We start from the raw sequence: 19,202 nt of genomic DNA, 5'->3' as shown, positions 1-19,202 counted from the left end.
TGTTTTGCTAATCTGCTAATATTAAAAACAAATAACAGTACCGCCTATATTTCAAAACCTTTCCAACAATTCTGTATCGAATACCAAATTAAACATATAACAGGGATCCCCATAATCTGAGAGGGTAGACTATCCATTCATAATAAATTCCAAACAGCAGTTTATATGATAAACTATTTCAAATTTGATGACAAAGTCTATCTCCAGCCATGAAATATCAATTACAAAATTTGAAAGTAAAAAATAAAGAAAAGAGAACTCCACAACAGAAGCAAGGGTCATGTGGAGAGATCATGAAAAAAATTGGCATGGGCCACATACAGTACTTACCTGGGGAAAAGAGTATGTTTGTATTTCCACAGAAGGAGAAAAGTGGGTTCCAGTGAGAAGAATCCGCATACTGCAGGAAGGGGAAGAAATCACAGGGAAAGAAGCAGTGCACAAAAAAGAGAAAAAAGCATCTAATGGAATTGATCAAAACTATCAACATACAAAATGAAGAGCTTCTTCAGAATACTCAGCAGTATCCTGGTAATTATAGGAACAGCTCCCATCTCAACATCCAGAAATGTCAAGCAGACACACAGATGGGCTTTCATCCCATCTCACCCTTGGCTAAAAGTGCTCACATGGACAAAGACTATGCCAGAATTTATTCTGCACAATAACCTGTCTATATGTATAAAGAGGATAGTTTCAAATGGGACTTGGACAACACACAATCAATGATGTTCAACAAGACATTTAATTTTAATTTTATAGGACAAACCAAGGGGTTACCATTATGCATCCAAAAAGTAATAGGGGAAGTTTGGACAGGGGATAAATGGGAATACCATGGAATCAATACAGACTTGGTAGGTTGGTACGCTCCACTAAGGGACAGGGTCATGTATCTAGGGGACACATCCATAAGAACAGAGGCAGGGACCTTATCCATTAGCAAGCGCCGATATCACTTGTATACATGGAGACTGGAAGGTCAAGATATTCCTCTCAACAAATCAAATAATTGGTTAAGCAACAGGCACAGCGAATTCTGTAATAGCATTCTTCCCCACAACCTATCAATAATGTACCATTATCCAGGTTTTATGCCTTTTAAGGAGTGCATCACACATCAGTCCGCACAAACCACTTTAAGACAGGAGAATTATACTGTGTCTTTGGTCTTTTGTCATAACAACACTATGTACTTACAAGATTGAAGGGCAGTAGAATATCCAAGACTGAAATACATTCATAATTCAGGGCTGGAAATAAAAGGTATAGAGAAAGCAGTCGCTGCTACGGGAGGGTAGACAATACAAGGGACGCCAGAATTAGTGGGAATTGACCCTAGGAATAATGTTACAAGCAATGTCACTGACTGCTAGAGTTTGTCTAGGAAAAGGCTATGCGTTTCTGGTAGATCAAAACAACATGTCTAGTATCACAACATATAGAGAAGGAATCTTCAATTTGACATGTATTAGGTGTCAGGTAGAAATCTGCATTCGGCCAAAATTCAAGGGAAGAATGTACGTAGTCACTGTCTCCACTACACTTTTACCATTGTGAAAGCAAATTCCTGGTTCCGTACCCATAGTGATAATATTTTTGAAGCCTTACAAGAAAAAATGAATGAACCAGAAACTAGGACAAAAAGATGTATATCATGTGTTATATTAGGAATAACCTTTATTTGTTAAGGCTATTGTAACCTCCACAGCATTGGCTTTATCTTTTTCTAACACTCAAAATCAAATAACAGAAGCCCAAGACTTACAGGATTTGATAAAAATGTATCAGCCAGATTTAGGAGACAATTAAAAGTTGATGAGGAATTTTATAAAACTATACACAGATTACAAAAAGCAGTTCAGTTTTTAGGAGAAGAGATGCAATATTTAGAATTACAGCAAAAATTACGATGTGATTATAAATACAATCAATATTGTTTAATGGATACAATATATAATGAAAGACAAATACAGTGTGAGATAATCAGGGTTCAATTACATTAAGTTTGGAAAATGTGACTTATGAATTAAGTAGATTGGATCAACTTACAGATAGTATTGATCAAGCCTCTGACCAAAGAATTAGACCTAGTGATGTTGCAGGAAAAATGATCTCATTTTTTCAACAAGCTGACCCATGGGGTCATTTGAAACAATTTGGAATCATGTTAGTAATTGTAGCAACCCTATGTTTACTACCAACAATTTTAAGAGCTGTACTAACCTCCATCTGGTATGCTATTAATGCACAAAAATTTAAGCTTGCGGAACTGTCACATAAAAACATAAAGGAGGAATTGTAGAAAACTTGCCAACCCCCCGCCAGCCTAGGACATCGCACAAGGCGCAGCTCAGGAAACCGAAGGTAGCCTTGTAGGGGTGAACAAGATGGCATAGGGAGGAAGGGGTCCCACCCTGGAAGCAACGTGACAATTCCAGGAGAGGCATGCCAGATCTGGGATGAGAGAACAATACCCACATACCTTATTAGGTAAGAAATATTCCCTTTGTACTTACATTTAGCTTCCTGTAGATCACCACATAGAGAATTATATATCTGCTATAGGCTAGAGTGTGCTTATGCTAAACTATAAGGACTAACGGCATATACCGAGGAGATAAAAGAGCTCACTGGGTTTGTAATAAATGGAGTCTTCCAACATCCTTATTCTTGCCTCTCATTACTCACAGTCTTCGCCATTCAGGTGATCAGGCATTGCTGGTCATATAAGACCCGCATCACTCAGGAGTTTGGACCAAGAACCCAAACAGTTCGCTGTTCTCAGCTGGCCAGAAACAGCACCCATTAGTAATTAAAGGCTAGAAAAGAACTGAAGAAAAAAGGTGGCCTACACAAAAGAATCAATAAAGGAGAGAAAAAAAACCTCAGGGTTTCTGACCTGAATAGAAATAAATGCTATTTACACTCACTCAGTGCCATTAAAATCCAATGAATGAATCCAAAAATTCAGTAAGGCTTGAGCTAGGACCTATTATTGGCCAATAAGTAAGATCCAGAGTGATTTGAATTGAAAGGCATAGTGAAGTAGATCAAAGTTTTTTGAATACTAATGGGTTTTATTAAAATCTGGGTTTTCAGAGGAATATTTCAAGAAATACAAGACAATAAAGTTAATTGCTCCAGTTTAAAAAATAAAAACAAACAAAACATAGATAGAATAAATAAGTAGGCAAGAAAAAATCTAACCCCCAAACCCCATGATACCTTGTTATCAAAATCTATATTCCTTTAGACAAAGCACTCACATAAAAGGGTAAGACTCTCCAGGTGGACAGAGAAGAAGAAAAGGAAATGGAGGAGGAAGAGTAAGATAAGGAAGAGAAGAAGAAAAATAAGGAAATAACAGCATTTCTCAACTGGAGACCCTGCTGGGTCTTTCTGAAGGCAGCTACTACCATTCACAGATTATTGTTCTTCTTTCATTCTTGAAGAGGACCAATGACATCAGGAGAGATATATTTTGACTTGCAAGTGAATTGAATTTAAGTGAGGCAAATCTGTACAAAACATACATATATGCTTATGTGTGTTCTCTGTGTGTGTCTGTTTCTGTTTCTCTCTTTCAGTTTGGTATAGAAATATATCCTACCTAACAAAAACAGGAGAGGAAGAGGATAGGAGAAAAGAGGATAATAAAAGGAAGGACAAATTAAGAGAAGCAGTGGTCAGAAGCAAAACAGATTTCTGAAGAGGAACACAATAAAATGACAAAGAGAAAGATAAACAGAAGAAAATAAAAGAGATAAATAAAGAGTCATAGTCATAACTGTAAATAAGAATATGATGATATCACACATAAAATGGGAAGCAGATAGCAGAATTAGAAACCAGGGTCCAAAAATATTTCTGTCTATCTATTAATCTATCTACCTATGTTGTACTTGAAACAGAAAGATACAAAGTTAAAATAAGGGTCTAAATAGAATCTTTTATTCTTCAGTCTGCTTCAGTTGAAGTAAAAAAAAAAAAAATCAGGGATAGCAACCATGATCCCATCAAAGAAAAAGCTCAAATAAACCTAATTAAAATAAATAATCAAAGATCCTATACTTTTAATTTATTTATTTTTAACTTAAATACAAAAATACAAAGAAAAGAACATTTCCATGTATACAGCGCTACATAAAAAGTGGATTCAGTATAAAACCATGAACTTCCATTTCATACTGATCACCTTTTTGAAAAAAGAAACTATGCAACAAATACTACACATCATTTTCAAAGCTACCTTACTTTTCTGTAATTCCTTCAAAGTTTTCTTTTGTTCTTTAATGTACAATTTTATTTTTTTCTCTCCCTTCCCACTCCACCCTAGAGAAAGCTACCATTAAGCAAAACCATAATATATATATATATATATATATATATATATATATATATATACACACTCCTTTTTATCAATTCTTTCTCTGAATTTGGAAAGCAAATTCCTTCATAAGTCTTCTATAGTTGATTTGAATATTTAGAATATTGAAAATGACAGTATTCCAACTTCTTCATAGAATAATATTGCTATTACTGTGTACAATATTCTCTTGGTTCTGCTTATTTCACTATTTCATGCCAGTCTTAATATTTTAGAACATGTAAACATTTCCCCTAAGCACTTTGGAAAAGAAACTTAGTAGTAGTATTGATGGGTCACAGTTTTATAACTCTTTGGGCGTAATTCTAGATTGCTGTCCAAAATGGTTGAATCACTTCAGTTTCATCAACAGTAAACTAGTGTTCCAATTTTCCAACATTTGTTTTTGGCTTCCATCTGATAGCCAATCTGATAGGTGCAAGATGATATCTCAAAGTTCTTTTAATTTGCATTTCTCTAATCAATAGTGATTGAGAGCATTTTTATATATAGTTTTGAGTTCTTTATCAAAAAACTGACTTCATATCCTTTGACCATTTATCAATTACGTTATTATAAATTTGACAAAGCTCTTTTTATATTTATGACAAGACCTTTATCTGAGAAACTGTCTATAAATTTTTCCCTAATTTTCTAGTTTCCTTCTAATCTAACCTACAGAGGCTTTATTTGTACAAAATTTTTTTAATTTAATATAATCAAAATTGGCCACTTTACTCCACTCTATCTCTTGCTTTATGAATATAAATTGTTCCCTATCCATAAGTTTGATAAATAATGTTTCATGTTCTTTTCATGTATCCATTTTACCTTATCATAGTAAATAGTGTAAGATCTTATGTCGTGTCTGTCAGACTGCTTTCCAGATTTCCCAGCAATCTTTACCTAATGAATTTTGAATCTAAAAAATTTAAATCTTTATGCTTATTAAACACAAGGCTATTAAATTTTTTGCTACTATATATTGTATGTTTATTCTGTTCTACTGATCTACTTTTCTATTTCTTAACTAATACCAGATATTTTTGATAATTACTGTGTATTTAAGATATGGTATTGCTAAACCTCCTTCCTTTACTCTTTTAATTCCATTAATCCCTTTGATATCCTTGACCTTTGTTCTTCCAAATGAATTTTGGTTGTCATTTTTTCTCATTCAGTAAAATAATTTTTTGGTAATTGAACTGGGATGGGATTGAATAAATAGATTCATTTAGGTAAAACTGTCATTTTCGTTATTCTTCCTTCCATGAACAATTAATATTTCCCAATTATTTAAATCTGGCTGTATTTGTATAAAAAGTGTCTTATAATTATGTTCATATGGTTACCTGGTTTGTTTTGGCAGGTATGCTCCCATGTATTTTATACAGTCTACAGTTATTTTGAATGCAGGATCTTTTACTCTCTCTTTTTGTTAAGATTTTATTAGTGACATATAAAAATGTGGATGATTTATGTAGGTTTATTTTATATCCTGCTGCTTTGCTAAAATTATTGTTTCCACTAACTTTAGGACTTTCCCAAATATATCATGATGATTCGTAATATGTCTACAAAAAGGGATAATTTTATTACCTCTCTGCTCATTCTTATTTCTTCAATTTCTTTTTCTTCTTTTTTGCTATCCCTAGCATTTCTAATACAATATTGAATAATACTGGTGACAATGAGCATCCTTATTTCACTTCTGAGCTTATTGGTAAGGCTTCTAACTTATCCCAATTATTATAATGTTTGCTGATGGGTTTTGGTAGATATTTCTTCTATTTTAAGGAAAAATCTCCTTATGCCAATGCTTTCAAGGAAACTATTTTGATAAAAGTTATGATAGATAATAAAATAATATCAAAAATTTTTACAGCAAACTTCCCAGATAAAGGCCTCTTTTCTTAAATATATATATATGGAACTGAGTCACATTTATAAAGAATAAATCATTCCCCAATTAATAAATTATCAAGGCATATAAAGAGGCAGTTTTCAGAAGATGAAATCAAAACTAGCTTAAGTCAAATGAAAAAATGCCATAAACCACTATTGATTTGAGAAACACAAATTAAAAGAACTCTGATATACCATCTCACAGCTTTCAGAAATGACAGATGCTGAAAAGTATAAAGGGAAATAGATATATATTAATAAACTGTTGATGAAGCTGTGAATTGGTTCAAATAATCTGGAGAACAATTTGGAGCTATGCCCAAAGGGCTCTAAAATTATGCATACCATTTGATTCAGGTAATACCACTATTAGGTCTGTATCCCAAAACTATTGAGTAGGAAAATGATCTATATGTATAAAAATATTCATAGCAACTCTTTCTGTGGTGACAAAGAATTGTAAATTGAGGGAATGGGCATCAACTTGGAAATGACTGAACAAGTAGTAGCACATGATCATGATGAAGAACTATTGTGTTATAAGAAAAAATAAAGAGGATGGTTTTAGAAAAATATGTAACACTCATATAAACTGATGCAAAGTAAAGTGAGCAGAACTGGAAGATCATTGTGCACAATAATAGCAATGTTTTAATGATAATTAATTGTCATGACCTAACCACTATGATCAATACATTGATCCAAAACAATTCCAAAGACTTTGTAATGAAAAATGGTACCCATTTCCAAAGAAAGAACTCATGAACTTTGAGTGTAAGTTGAATTAGTTTTCTCATTTTCTTCATTTTTCTTGCTGTTTTGTGATATGGTTAATTTGGAAATATATTTTGCATGATATAATTAACATCATATTGCTTGTCTTCTCTGTAAATGTTGGAGGGGCTGGAAGGAGGGAGAGAATTTGGAACTCAAAATTTTAAGAGTGCTAAAAATATAGAATATACTTTTAATATATATTTTTAAATCTTTATTTTCATCTAATGGGGGAGAGGGAAATAGGCATAATGATATCAAGAAAGGCCCATTATTAATAGCATTTTTCTTAATTCATAACAGAAAAAAAAGGAAGTTTGAAAGAAAGTACAGGGCAGTTTTAATGTATCATGTAGAATCTATTACATGCTTTTTAAAAAATAAGTCTTGTCAACTCTGAGATACCATTACACATCTGTCAGACTGGCTAGAATGGCAGGGAAAGATAATGCGGAATGTTGAAGGGTATGTGGGAAAACAGGGACACTAGTATATTGTTGGCGGAACTGTGAAGAGGGCTGAAACACTTGAGTCATTGCACTGAGGTCGGTTCAAGCACTTAGGGCTAATTACTGATTGGATAATACTCTATGGGCATATGCTTGGAAAATGGTTTTTCCCACTATCCTGTGCTGGCTCAATGATTGGTGTATACAGAGGATTGTTGGAGGGACTAGGGGATGGAGTAAGACGAGCCCAGAGTCACTTTTTGCAACAGACGAGGAAGAAGGCGGTCATGGAGATTCTGCTTCCATCCTGTTCAATCCTGCGTCTAAAGACCAAGAATAAAGACTAAGGACTTTTGTTTATCCTGACTCCGGCTGATTCTGGGGTGTTTGGGGTGCTAGCGCGGTCATCACAGGATCCAACCATTCTGGAGAGCAATTTGGAACTATGCTCAAAAAGTTATCAAACTGTATACCCTTTGATCCAGCAGTGTTACTATTGGGCTTATATCCCAAAGAGATTTTAAAGCAGGGAAAGGGACCTGTATGTGCAAGAATGTTTGTGGCAGCCCTCTTTGTAGTGGCCAGAAACTGGAAACTGAGTGGATGCCCATCAGTTGGAGAATGGCTGAATAAATTGTGGTATATGAATATTATGAAATATTATTGTTCGGTAAGAAATGACCAACAGGGTGATTTCAGAAAGGCCTAGAGAGACTTACATGAACTGATTCTGAGTGAAATGAGCAGGACCAGGAGATCATTATATACTTCAACAACAACACACTATGATGATCAATTCTGATGGACCTGGCCATCTTCAGCAATGAGATGAACCAAATCAGTTCCAATGGAGCAGTAATGAACTGAACCAGCTACACCCAGTGAAAGAACTCTGGGAGATGACTAAGAACCATTACATAGAATTCCGAATCCCTATATTTTTGCCTGCCTGCATTTTTTATTTCCTTCACAGGCTAATTGTACAATATTTCAGAGTCTGATTCTTTTTGTACAGCAAAATAATGGTTTGGACATGTATACTTATTTTGTATTTAATTAACACTTTAACATATTTAACATGTATTGGTCATCCTGCCATCTAGAGAAGGGGGTGAGGGGAAGGAGGGGAAAAATTGGAACAAAAGGTTTGGCAATTGTCAATGCTGTAAAATTACCCATGCATATAACTTGTAAATAAAAAGCTATTAAAAAAATAAGTCTTGTGAAATGAAATTTTCACATTTTTGTATGGGAATCCTCTTTTTGTGTTTTGCTTTGTGAATGGAAATATTCTCTTACCTTTGATGGTAATATTCAGAATAGAAAAATTAATTTTTTAAACATTGATTTGACTTTGATTTTAAGATTTTGTTTTGCTCACTATAGATAGCTTCTTTATGTCAGACCAAGTTTCTTTCTCAACTTGATCTTATTCATAATGAAGATAGTATTGAATTTAGAATACAAATATATGAGTTTGAATCTTTACACTTATATTTATTTTTGTTACCTTGGCATGTAAACTAATCTCTCAGAGATTTTTCTCATCTATAAAAGGAAGAGTTTAGACTGAATGATCTCTAATATTCCTTCTCATTCTGAATTTTTATCTAGGGACAACTACAAAAAAATTTATTGAGTCATGTGACCAGCATGGAGGCTTACTCACATTCTCCAGACCTCATTATTCCTCCAATGATACACCAAAATAAATAAATAAATAAAACAATTATATGCCAGCTAAATCCGAGAGGTAAATAGAACCACTTTTTAGAACTTTAATATTTTTACTTTAGTATTTTTGATACTCATTTCCAATTCAATCTGAATAATAGTGAAGTGATAAGCAGTAATTTCTCCCATTTTTTTGAAGAGATGAAAAACTATGGACATGGATCACTACATATAATGCTAAACTTTTTTTTTAATGTATCATCCAATGGAAGGTATAAGATTACAATAAAATTCAAATAACATTTGAAAAGGATACATTAAGGACCTCATATATATCTCATATAAAAAGTCAATTAACTGATTTAGTTGGAATCACTTGAATTCAAAAACTAAATGAGTTTTAAATAATAGTCTTACTTAGACTAGGAGATCATTATATACTTCAACAACAATACTATATGATGACCAGTTCTGATGGACCTGGCCATCTTCAGCAACGAGATCAACTAAATCATTTCCAATGGAGCAGTAATGAACTGAACCAGCTACACCCAGAGAAAGAACTCTGGGTGATGACTAAAAACCATTACATTGAATTCCCAATCCCTATATTTATGCACACCTGCATTTTTGATTTCCTTCACAAGCTAATTGTACAATATTTCAGAGTCTGATTCTTTTTGTACAGCAAAATAACGGTTTGGTCATGTATAATTATTGTGTATCTAATTTATATTTTAATATATTTAACATCTACTGGTCATCCTGCCATCTGGGGAAGGGGGGAGTGTAAGAGGTGAAAAGTTGGAACAAGAGGTTTGGCAATTGTTAATTCTGTAAAGTTGCCCATGCATATAACCTGTAAATAAAAGGCTATTAAATAAAAAAAAATAATAGTCCTACTTAACACCAACTGTTTGAAATGAAGTTTGGGAGTATATCTTAAAACACAGCATTATTTAATTGCTAAATAATGATTACTAAAAACCTTATCAACAAACTGTAATCAATTAATTGAAGGTTTGAACTTAAATGTAATCATGACAACACTGTGCTAAAAACTAATTAATATAGAGTATTTGTTATTATCCTATCTATATTATTTCATAACCGCTTAGAAGCATAAAGTAGACATACCTGGAAAGTGGTAAGGAGGATCGCACAGAAGAACAAGGCCTATCCCTTCCTTCACTTTTACCTCTACTCGTTCCTCTGGTGGAAAAGGATCAAGATCTAGTTAGAAAAGAAAAGATGAAATGCTTACATTTGATTTTAGGTTTTTACTCAGTACCTCACAGGAAATTTGAAAAAAGATATACTAAAATGTATAATAATTCATTAGCTGACACCATGGAAGAGTTTATTTTTCTGAGAGACAAGAGGAAAAGGGAAATGAAGTATAAGTAGGTCTTGTCAGTCAATATACATTTATCAAGCACCTATTACTATGTTCACTGCACTGTGCTAGGGGTTGGGATAGAGAAAAAAAAATGAAAGAAAGAAAGTCCCTGCCCTTGAGAAACTCACAATGTAATGAGGTTCTCGTCATAGAAATATCAGACTTCAGAAATATTTCTGGTGCAGCCAAGATTTTAATATGCCCCAAAGGTTTAGTTCTCCAGCCTGGTTTCAATAAAGGCTTTGGGTTCAAATACTAGCAAAATTTCTCCTGTAGTGGAAGGGACCCAGAAAAAAATAGACTAAACAGTGAATTAAATTTCCCAAGGTGAAATTCCAGGTTTTGGACAGGAACAAAGGGGAAATACAATATTTTAATTTTCATTGAAGGTCTTGTTAATCCCACATATTTTTATCAGTCCTAATTCTAGTTCTAGTTCTAGGCCTCTCTTTGGCATTTTACAGTTAACTATGCCCTCCTTGAACTTGCTCATCCCTTGCTTGGCATGTCTTATACTACTTGGTTTTCTCTTCTTCTTGATTTCTTTACCACCTACACCATCCTTTGGTTATTTTGAATATTTAATTTTTATCTCCTACTCAAATCCTGCATTTTTTCCCTGTTATGTCATCAACTATCATCTAAAAATGACTCTATTTTGCACATAAAATGTTTATTGAATGAATATCTCCCATCCCAATCTTTCATCCAATTTTAGTACTATATCTCCTAATTGGACATTTAAACTTGGAATTCAATATATCCAAATCCTTCCTCCATTTAAAGGATGAGCTCAAAACCTTTATTCTCCAGGAAGCTCATTTTTGGCATAACTTCACCAACCCGCAAGATCTTAAATGTCTTAGTGGTCCATCTCATCACTGCTCTATGCTTCCCTAATTGCAGAGTGAGGCCATGAACTTCAAACCTCTATTTAAGAAAAGAGCTTGGCTAAGATTTTGCATTTCTCATCTGCAGGCACTATTCTAGTAATTCTATGACTTATTTCTCCTGTAGTCAGTACCTTCTCTCATCCAACTTTTCAGAATCTTTTTGTCTTATTTCATTAGATTGTAAACTCCTTGAGGACAAAGACTATCTTTCTTTTCTCAAATTTTTATCCTCATAGATTAGAATAATGTTTGGCATCTAGTAAATGCTTAATAAATGTTTATTAATCATTTGAAAGAAACTATTCTGTTTGATTTTCTTATTTTTATCAATGGCACTATCACCTCAACTTGATTCCAAAGATATCTTTGTCTATTCCCTTTCTCTCCAGTCCAACAACAACATCCTAGCTCAATCACTTTTTACTTGATACTCTGAAAGATACATTATTTTATTAGTGATTTTTCTATATTAACCTATATTATAACCCATCCTCATCGGGATGTTTTGTGCCTAAAAAAATCTAACAATATCATCTAGTAGATTTAGAGCTGAAAGGAAAATGATTAGATTTAACCTCCCTCATTTTGCAGATGAAGAAACAGAGCTCTATCTAGCATAAGGACTGGATTTAACTACAATTTCAAAGAAAGTAAGAAACAGAACCAATATTTTAACTCAGTTCTGTATTTTTATGTATATTGTTCTGACCTAAAATCCTTTCAACTTTCCGAAGTATGTAAAGGCTGATATTCTTTGGAGTGCCATTTAACTTTTCTTTTAAGTATTTAGAAGCTATGCCTTTTGGCATATATGTATATGTGTTTAATATTGATATAATTCATAGTCTATCATAATCTTGCAAACAAGATGTAGTTTCCTAAACTGTCTATTTTTATTTTTGTCTTGTCTGAAAATATTGCAACTACTGCCTCTTTTACTTTAAAAAAAGAAACATAATAGATTCTGCTTTAGTTCCCTATTATGACTTTGTATGTATCTTAATGTTTCAAATCTGTTTCTTATATAAATAACATATTGTTGAATTCTTTTTTCTCTTCTCATCTTTTTCTTTGATTTTAAAAGTGAGTTCATCTCATTCATATTACAATTATTACCATTATGGATTTCCCTCCATCTTCTTCTCCTAAACTCACCCTTCTCTTTGTTTTCCATCCCTTCTTTATAAAGAAAAAGAGAGTGGTAAGGAAGTAAGCTCAGCACTAGAGTACTATATTTGGTATAGTCTTCTTCTGCTCTCCTGATTCTCTCCTCTTTCCACAACCAGAACCCAATCACAAGTTTTTATCCTTTCTTTCTTTCTTTATTTGAAATCCACCATACTTAGAGTTTGTTTTGGTTAGAATTAATAGCCCCTTAAAATTATTCTCCCTCTAAATCCCTCTTTTTCCTTCAAACCTTTTTTTATTTCCTGTTGAACAAAATTTATTTTTGTACCAAATTCTGGACTGCCATCTTTAAGCTCCAGTCCCTTCCTCAGCTCAGTTAATGAGTAACAGAGCTACCAGTTGCCATGTGTTCCTGTTACTTGCACAAAATCAGTTCCCTTTATGTAGATCTGGTACCTCTTCTTCTTTCTGGTGTACAGTCTTGGTCCTCTTCAGTCTTTTTGCTGGAATGCTCCAACACCGTGATTCCTTGCTAGATTCCCAACCCCCTTATCTGCAAGTGACTGAGTCTGACTCCCTATGTTAATCTTGGTTGAAAAGATGATTCACGTAATTTTTCCTTAGATTTACTAATCAGAACTTGCTCTGGTTCCATTTTCTAAATCTTTGTGGATTCTTTTGTCTGATGTAATTTCATTTATGATTTTTTGAAAAAAGCTCTGTAAAATCAGATATGCCATTAGAATTCAAATGGAGCAACTTGACCAAATCTTAAACCCAAAATCACTCTATCTCTCACTGACTGGCCAATAATAGTTCCCAGGACAAGACTCACTTGGTTATTGTTTGAGTTTTGATGACTCAGATTGAACATAAATAACATTTGGTTCCATTTTGGCTAAAAACCCGAGATTTTCCCCTCTCAGTTTGATTTTTTTTTTTGAATAGGCAAACTAAATCATCTTTTCTCTCAATTCTTACTTAGCCTTAAATCAAAAATGGTTATTGCCTCAGAAAATCTGAGACCTGAGAAAGACTCTCGCTTAAAAAGGCCATGTTCTACCAATACAACTCCAGTTGTCCTAATACTAGATTCAAATGACCATAGAGAAGACAGTGAGGCTGATAACTCTGCACAGCCCTGCCTCACTTAAGTCCAGTTTATTTGAAAGTCTTCCTTATGTCACTGGTCCTCTTCAAGAAAGAAGGACAAAACAACCTATTGTTTCTAGATCTGCCTTTTGGAACCAAACAGGACAATTCTAAAGTGTCTAATATATGAGAGTCCATTAAATTCTTAAAGATAGCTATTATTCACTTTAAATTTCCCTTCAATATTAACATTTCCACTTCCCTCAAATATATCATATAAATGTTTTTTAAAATTTTGTATCTTTTTTGATATACATTTTTTTTAATGCGATATGCTTGCACAGCTTAGAGGACCAAAGATTTTTGAGGAATTAAAGTAATTCTTCAAGGCCCAAAAGGAAATACAGAAACACATTTTTAACTCAAATAGTCTGATAATATGTTTCCAGTCTAGTTGATATGAAGTAAGCTTCTCACAATTTTTGGATGAGCAAAAAGTCATTGATTACAATCTTTCAGGAAAAATGATCAACCATTGAACATAATAATCTACCCCAATGATAATATGTCCTCCAGACACTGCAGCACTGCTCTCTAACCTGCCACTATATCCTAAGTAATTCTGAATTTTGCCATCTACCCTGCCACCAAACTTTATGCCTTTCCATCCAATGAACTCTCCTTTTATTTGTTTTTTCCTCTAATTATAAAGTGAGCTCATTATGGGCAGGAAGTGTCATGTTTATATTTGTGTCCCCAGTGTTTAGCACAGTATTGGCACTTAAAGCTTAATAGACACCTTTCTTTTACAATATGTTTAGGAATATCATTCAAAAAACATGCAATTAATTAGAAAAGGAAGTATATTGATCATGTAGTGAGAATGAGGGAGAGTAATTCAGAAGGAGTGAGAGTTCAGTAAGTGCTGAACAGATATACACAAAGTATTAAAGGACTTCTAGAAAGGTCTGTGACATTGAGGAGAGTATTGAGAATCATCGAGAGTGAAGCAGCCTTACTAGTTCCTATCTGTTCAAGGAAGGGAATCTTCTGATGCTGAGCTCAATAAAGCACCAACATACAGAAAGGATGTTCTTTAAAGTTTTCACGTGTGTGTTTCAGAAATTACAGGTCCTAAAACTTATGAGATGACCTTAATTTTCAGGATTATACTGGTAAATATTTAACAGCTGGCTCTCAAAAACCAAAAATAAAAAATCCACCCAAGATACACTTTTATGTTTAATCTGCATTTATTAACATCTTCTCCAAAATTTTAGCAAGTCTAGACAATCAATAAAATAATAAATTAAACTGTAATTTGTAACATATTCTTATTGCTTTGGTTTAAATCTCATACTGAAAATTTAACTACAGATTCTCATGAGCTGATTCAAACTGGTTCTAGCACCTCTCGGTATGAGAGCAAATCTTGTTTCCAACAAAAACAAGAAATAGAAGACCTAATCTTGTCAGCAAGAGAAACACTATTAAAACAGGCCATAATATCAATACCAGTAATCTTAGTGAAAATGTTTTCATGTGGCAGAACAATCATGTGTAGTAAAAGAAATATGAGAAAATAATAAGTAAACACTATTCACTTAAGTTTTTACTTAATTAGAACATTGCTTGTCTATTATTAAGAGCTACTTACACCCAAAACTTAAAGTTGCTTCAGTGCTTCTAACCATTCCATAGATATTTGAAGCTAAGCAGAAATACTTTCCAGCATCTCTCAATTTGTCAGGGTTGTTGATTACCAGGTTACCTCCTACCATGCTGTAGCGCTCATTTGTCAGATCAATATCCCAGTTATTCATTCTCCATCTATACAGGGTAAACAGATAAACTTGAATAACCTTAGAAAGAGTTTAATATCTTCCTATGTTAATTATCTGGAGGAAATAAAAGGGGAAAACATAGGAATGAAGAAGAAATGCAGTCCTCAACTATTATAACAGTAATAATTAAAATGTTTTGGTACTGATTAAAAAATAGGAAAATAAATCAATGAGATAGAGTTGAGAAGAAAAATCCAGTGTTTAATAAACCTCAAAACATTAGTTACCTGGGAAAGAGCTCTTTATTTGATAAATTTTTTAGGAAAAGTAGAAAGTTGTCTGTCAGAATTACATTTAGAGTATCAGGTTACTCCATATATATTCCATAATAAACTTGAAATAGGTATTTGACCTTAATATTAAAAATCATATCATAAAAATAATTAGGAGTTTTTAATAATTATATTTATAAGATAAATTATTCATCAAACTCAGAGTTGATTAAAAAGACAAAATATATTCTTTTGATTATATGAAATCAAGAAACTTTTTACATGAACAAAATTAATATGATGAGGATTATAAACAAAGCAGTTAAAAGCAAAATATAAATCTCTGCATCAAATATCATGAATAAGGATCTGATATCCAACAGTAACATGAAATCTAAAAACCTTTTACCAAGAGATATTGTCAATAGATATATAAAATAGTTCTCAAAAGAAGAACTATAAAATTATTAACCATAAGAAAAAATGTTCTAAATTAGTAATAATAAGAAAAGTGAAAATCAAAAGAACTATGAAGCTCCACTACACACTCAAAATGACAAATAACAATGACAAAATAATCAATGATAGAAAAAATTGTGGAAAGAAAGTTACACTCTTATTGTATCCATGAACTGGTTTATTCTGGGAAGGAATTTGGAATTAATTCAAAGAAAATGACAAAAAAATATTCCTATCTTTTCATCCAAATATACCATTGGTAGGCATATACCTCAAGATAGCCAATGAAAAGAAAAGAAAGGCCTCATATATACTAAAACATTTATAGCATTATTTTTTGAAGTAGCAAAAAAAACTTAGAAACAAAATAAATTCCTATTGATTGAAGAATGACTAAACAAATTTTAGCATATGAATGTAATATAGCATTATTGTGTTATAAGAAACAATTACTATGCTGGACATTAAACATTAACGTAATTTTTCATGGATGATTGTTCAAATATGCAGTTTAAAACTGCAAAAAAAAATAAAAAGAAAAGTATTGATCTTTTAAAATGAAGTGATTAATGTGAAACTGACTCAAAGAACCATCAAATAGAATTTTAAAGATCATCTTTGAAAAGTGAATGTCGAAAGGGACCTGTATGTGCACGAATGTTTGTGGCAGCCCTTTTTGTAGTGGCTAAAAACTGGAAACTGAATGGATGTCCATCAGTTGGAGAATGGCTGAATAAATTGTGGTATATGAATATTATGGAATATTACTGTTCTGTAAGAAATGACCAACAGGATAATTTCAGAAAGGCCTGGAGAGACTTAACAACTGATGCTGAGGAAATGAGCAGGACCAGGAGATCATTATATACTTCAACAAAATACTATATGATGACCAGTTCTGATGGACCAGGCCATCTCAGCAAACAGATCAACCAAATCATTTCCAATGGAGCAGTAATGAACTGAACTAGCTATGCCTAGAAAAGAACTCTGGGAGATGACTAAAACCATTACATTGAATTCAATCCCTATATTTATGCACACCTGTATTTTTGATTTCCTTCACAAGCTAATTGTACAATATTTCAGAGTCTGATTCTTTTTGTACAGCAAAATAATGTTTGGTCATGTATACTTATTGTGTATCTAATTTATATTTTAATATATTTAACATCTACTGGTCATCCTGCCATCTGGGAGGGGTGGGGAAGGAAAATTGAACAAGAGGTTTGGCAATTGTTAATGCTGTAAAGTTACCCATGCATATATCCTGTAAATAAAGGCTATTAAATTAAAAAAAAAAAAAAAAAAGAAAGAAAAGTGAATGTCAGGGGCATCTAGATGATACAGTGGATAGAGCACCAGCCCTGAAGTCAGGAGGATCTCAGTTCAAATCTGGCCTCAGACACTTAACACTTCCTAGCTACGTGACCTTGGGCAAGTCACTTACTTGCAATTGCCTCAGCAAAGAAAAAAAAAAAAAGAAAGAAAATCGAATGTCAGAACCTGGCCACTAGATGTAGAGCTTATCATCAATTTAGAATTGGAATAATTTGGTCTAATCTTCTGATTTTAACAACTGAGGAAAATGTGACCCATAGATGTTTAGTTATTTACCCAAGGTCTTATCAGTTTATAAATGAATGGCAGAAATAGGATTGAAATCCTGGAGTTAATTTTTTTTTTACTCCAAATTAAGTGTTCTTGCCTTTGTACCACATATAGGATCATAAGATTTAGAGCTGTGAGGGATTATAGAAATTATTTAGTTCAATCCTTTCATTTTACAAATGAGGATACTGAACTTCAGAGAAAACTGACTTGCTCAAAGCTACACATAGGTAACAGAACAAAAATTTCATTGTACCTCTCCTACTCTAAAATCAGTGATTTCTTTCATTGTTGCTGTTCAGTCATGTCAGTCATGTCTGACTCTCTATGACCCTATTTATGTTTTCTTGGCAAAGATACTGGAATGGTTTACCATTTCCTTCTCCAGCTCATTTTACAGATGGGGAAATTGAGGCAAACAGAGTAAAGTGACTAGGGTCAAGGATAATTGTCTAAGTCAGATTTGAACTCAAGAAGATGAGTCTTTCTGAGTCCAAATCTGGCACTCTATACACTTTGCCATCAACTGACAATAATTTCTTTTCTATCCCAATAAAACAAACAATATCCTTAGCCAAGCAAAAATTATTTCTGACATAGTAAATTCTTATAATTATGTTCCCAAAATAATATATGAATGAGAAGTATTATACATAAGTAGAATATTAAAAAGAGCCTGATTTTAAGAATACTTCAGAGAAGTAAGCAAATTTTGAAGCAATTGATGCCCCTTCTCTTTCTGGTATTAATTTTCATTATAAGAATTTAAAACAATTTAGAAAAGGGGTGCAATTTAATTTTCTCTGTTGCTGCAATGAGAAAAAAAAACTTTGAGGAAATTTTTTATATTCAAAATTGAATCTCTTGAATACTTTTGGATCTGAGTTATTCTTTCAAGGCTCACCTTCAAGCTATGCTTAAAGGGCCTCATGGTCTCAGAAATGAAAGAGTCTTCTGGGATTTGGCAATATGGAAGAAAGGCATTTTTATTTCAGAGAAGACTGTTATCTGACATGTTTTTGATAAGTTTTAAAGACAAAAAATTATTTAGAAAATTTCACAGCTTTGTCAAAATTGAAAATTACAGAGATACTTGGGATTTAATATCCTTTTTAGGATCAAAGGTCAATAGTATGATTTGGAAGTTTTTAATCTGTATATTTAAAATAGAACCATAAAGAGAGCAGGGAATATAGACATAATCTTGTCCAGTCACTTACTCCTTTCTAGATAAGTCATCTGATACATAATCATAAAACTCTATATCTATGGGCATTAATTTTCTCATGGACATGTAACCCTTATCCCAAAACCCATTGGTATGGTATTTTCTTTATTGGTAGAGATGAAAGCCTTGCCCCATGTAAGATGAGAACTTCAATTCTCGGCTCTG

The 19,202-nt window shown here is 32.9% G+C and overlaps 1 protein-coding gene across 4 annotated transcripts in view; it reads right to left on the bottom strand.

The window, feature by feature from the left end:
* The window catches only part of CNTN1 (contactin 1), a 249,196-nt gene that overhangs the window by 133,777 nt on the left and 96,217 nt on the right, over nt 1–19,202 (bottom strand). For all 4 annotated transcript variants that reach the window (XM_031938160.1, XM_031938163.1, XM_031938162.1 and 1 more), the window contains exons 4-5: nt 15,341–15,513; nt 10,309–10,404 (exon numbers count right to left, since the gene is read on the bottom strand). In XM_031938160.1, coding sequence (XP_031794020.1) covers nt 10,309–10,404; nt 15,341–15,513 — 269 coding nt within the window. The remainder of the gene's footprint in view (nt 1–10,308; nt 10,405–15,340; nt 15,514–19,202) is intronic.

Source organism: Sarcophilus harrisii, chromosome 5 (assembly GCF_902635505.1).
Source record: "Sarcophilus harrisii chromosome 5, mSarHar1.11, whole genome shotgun sequence".
In the NCBI taxonomy this organism is placed as follows: domain Eukaryota; kingdom Metazoa; phylum Chordata; class Mammalia; order Dasyuromorphia; family Dasyuridae; genus Sarcophilus; species Sarcophilus harrisii.
This window is presented reverse-complemented; position numbering and strand designations above follow the sequence as displayed.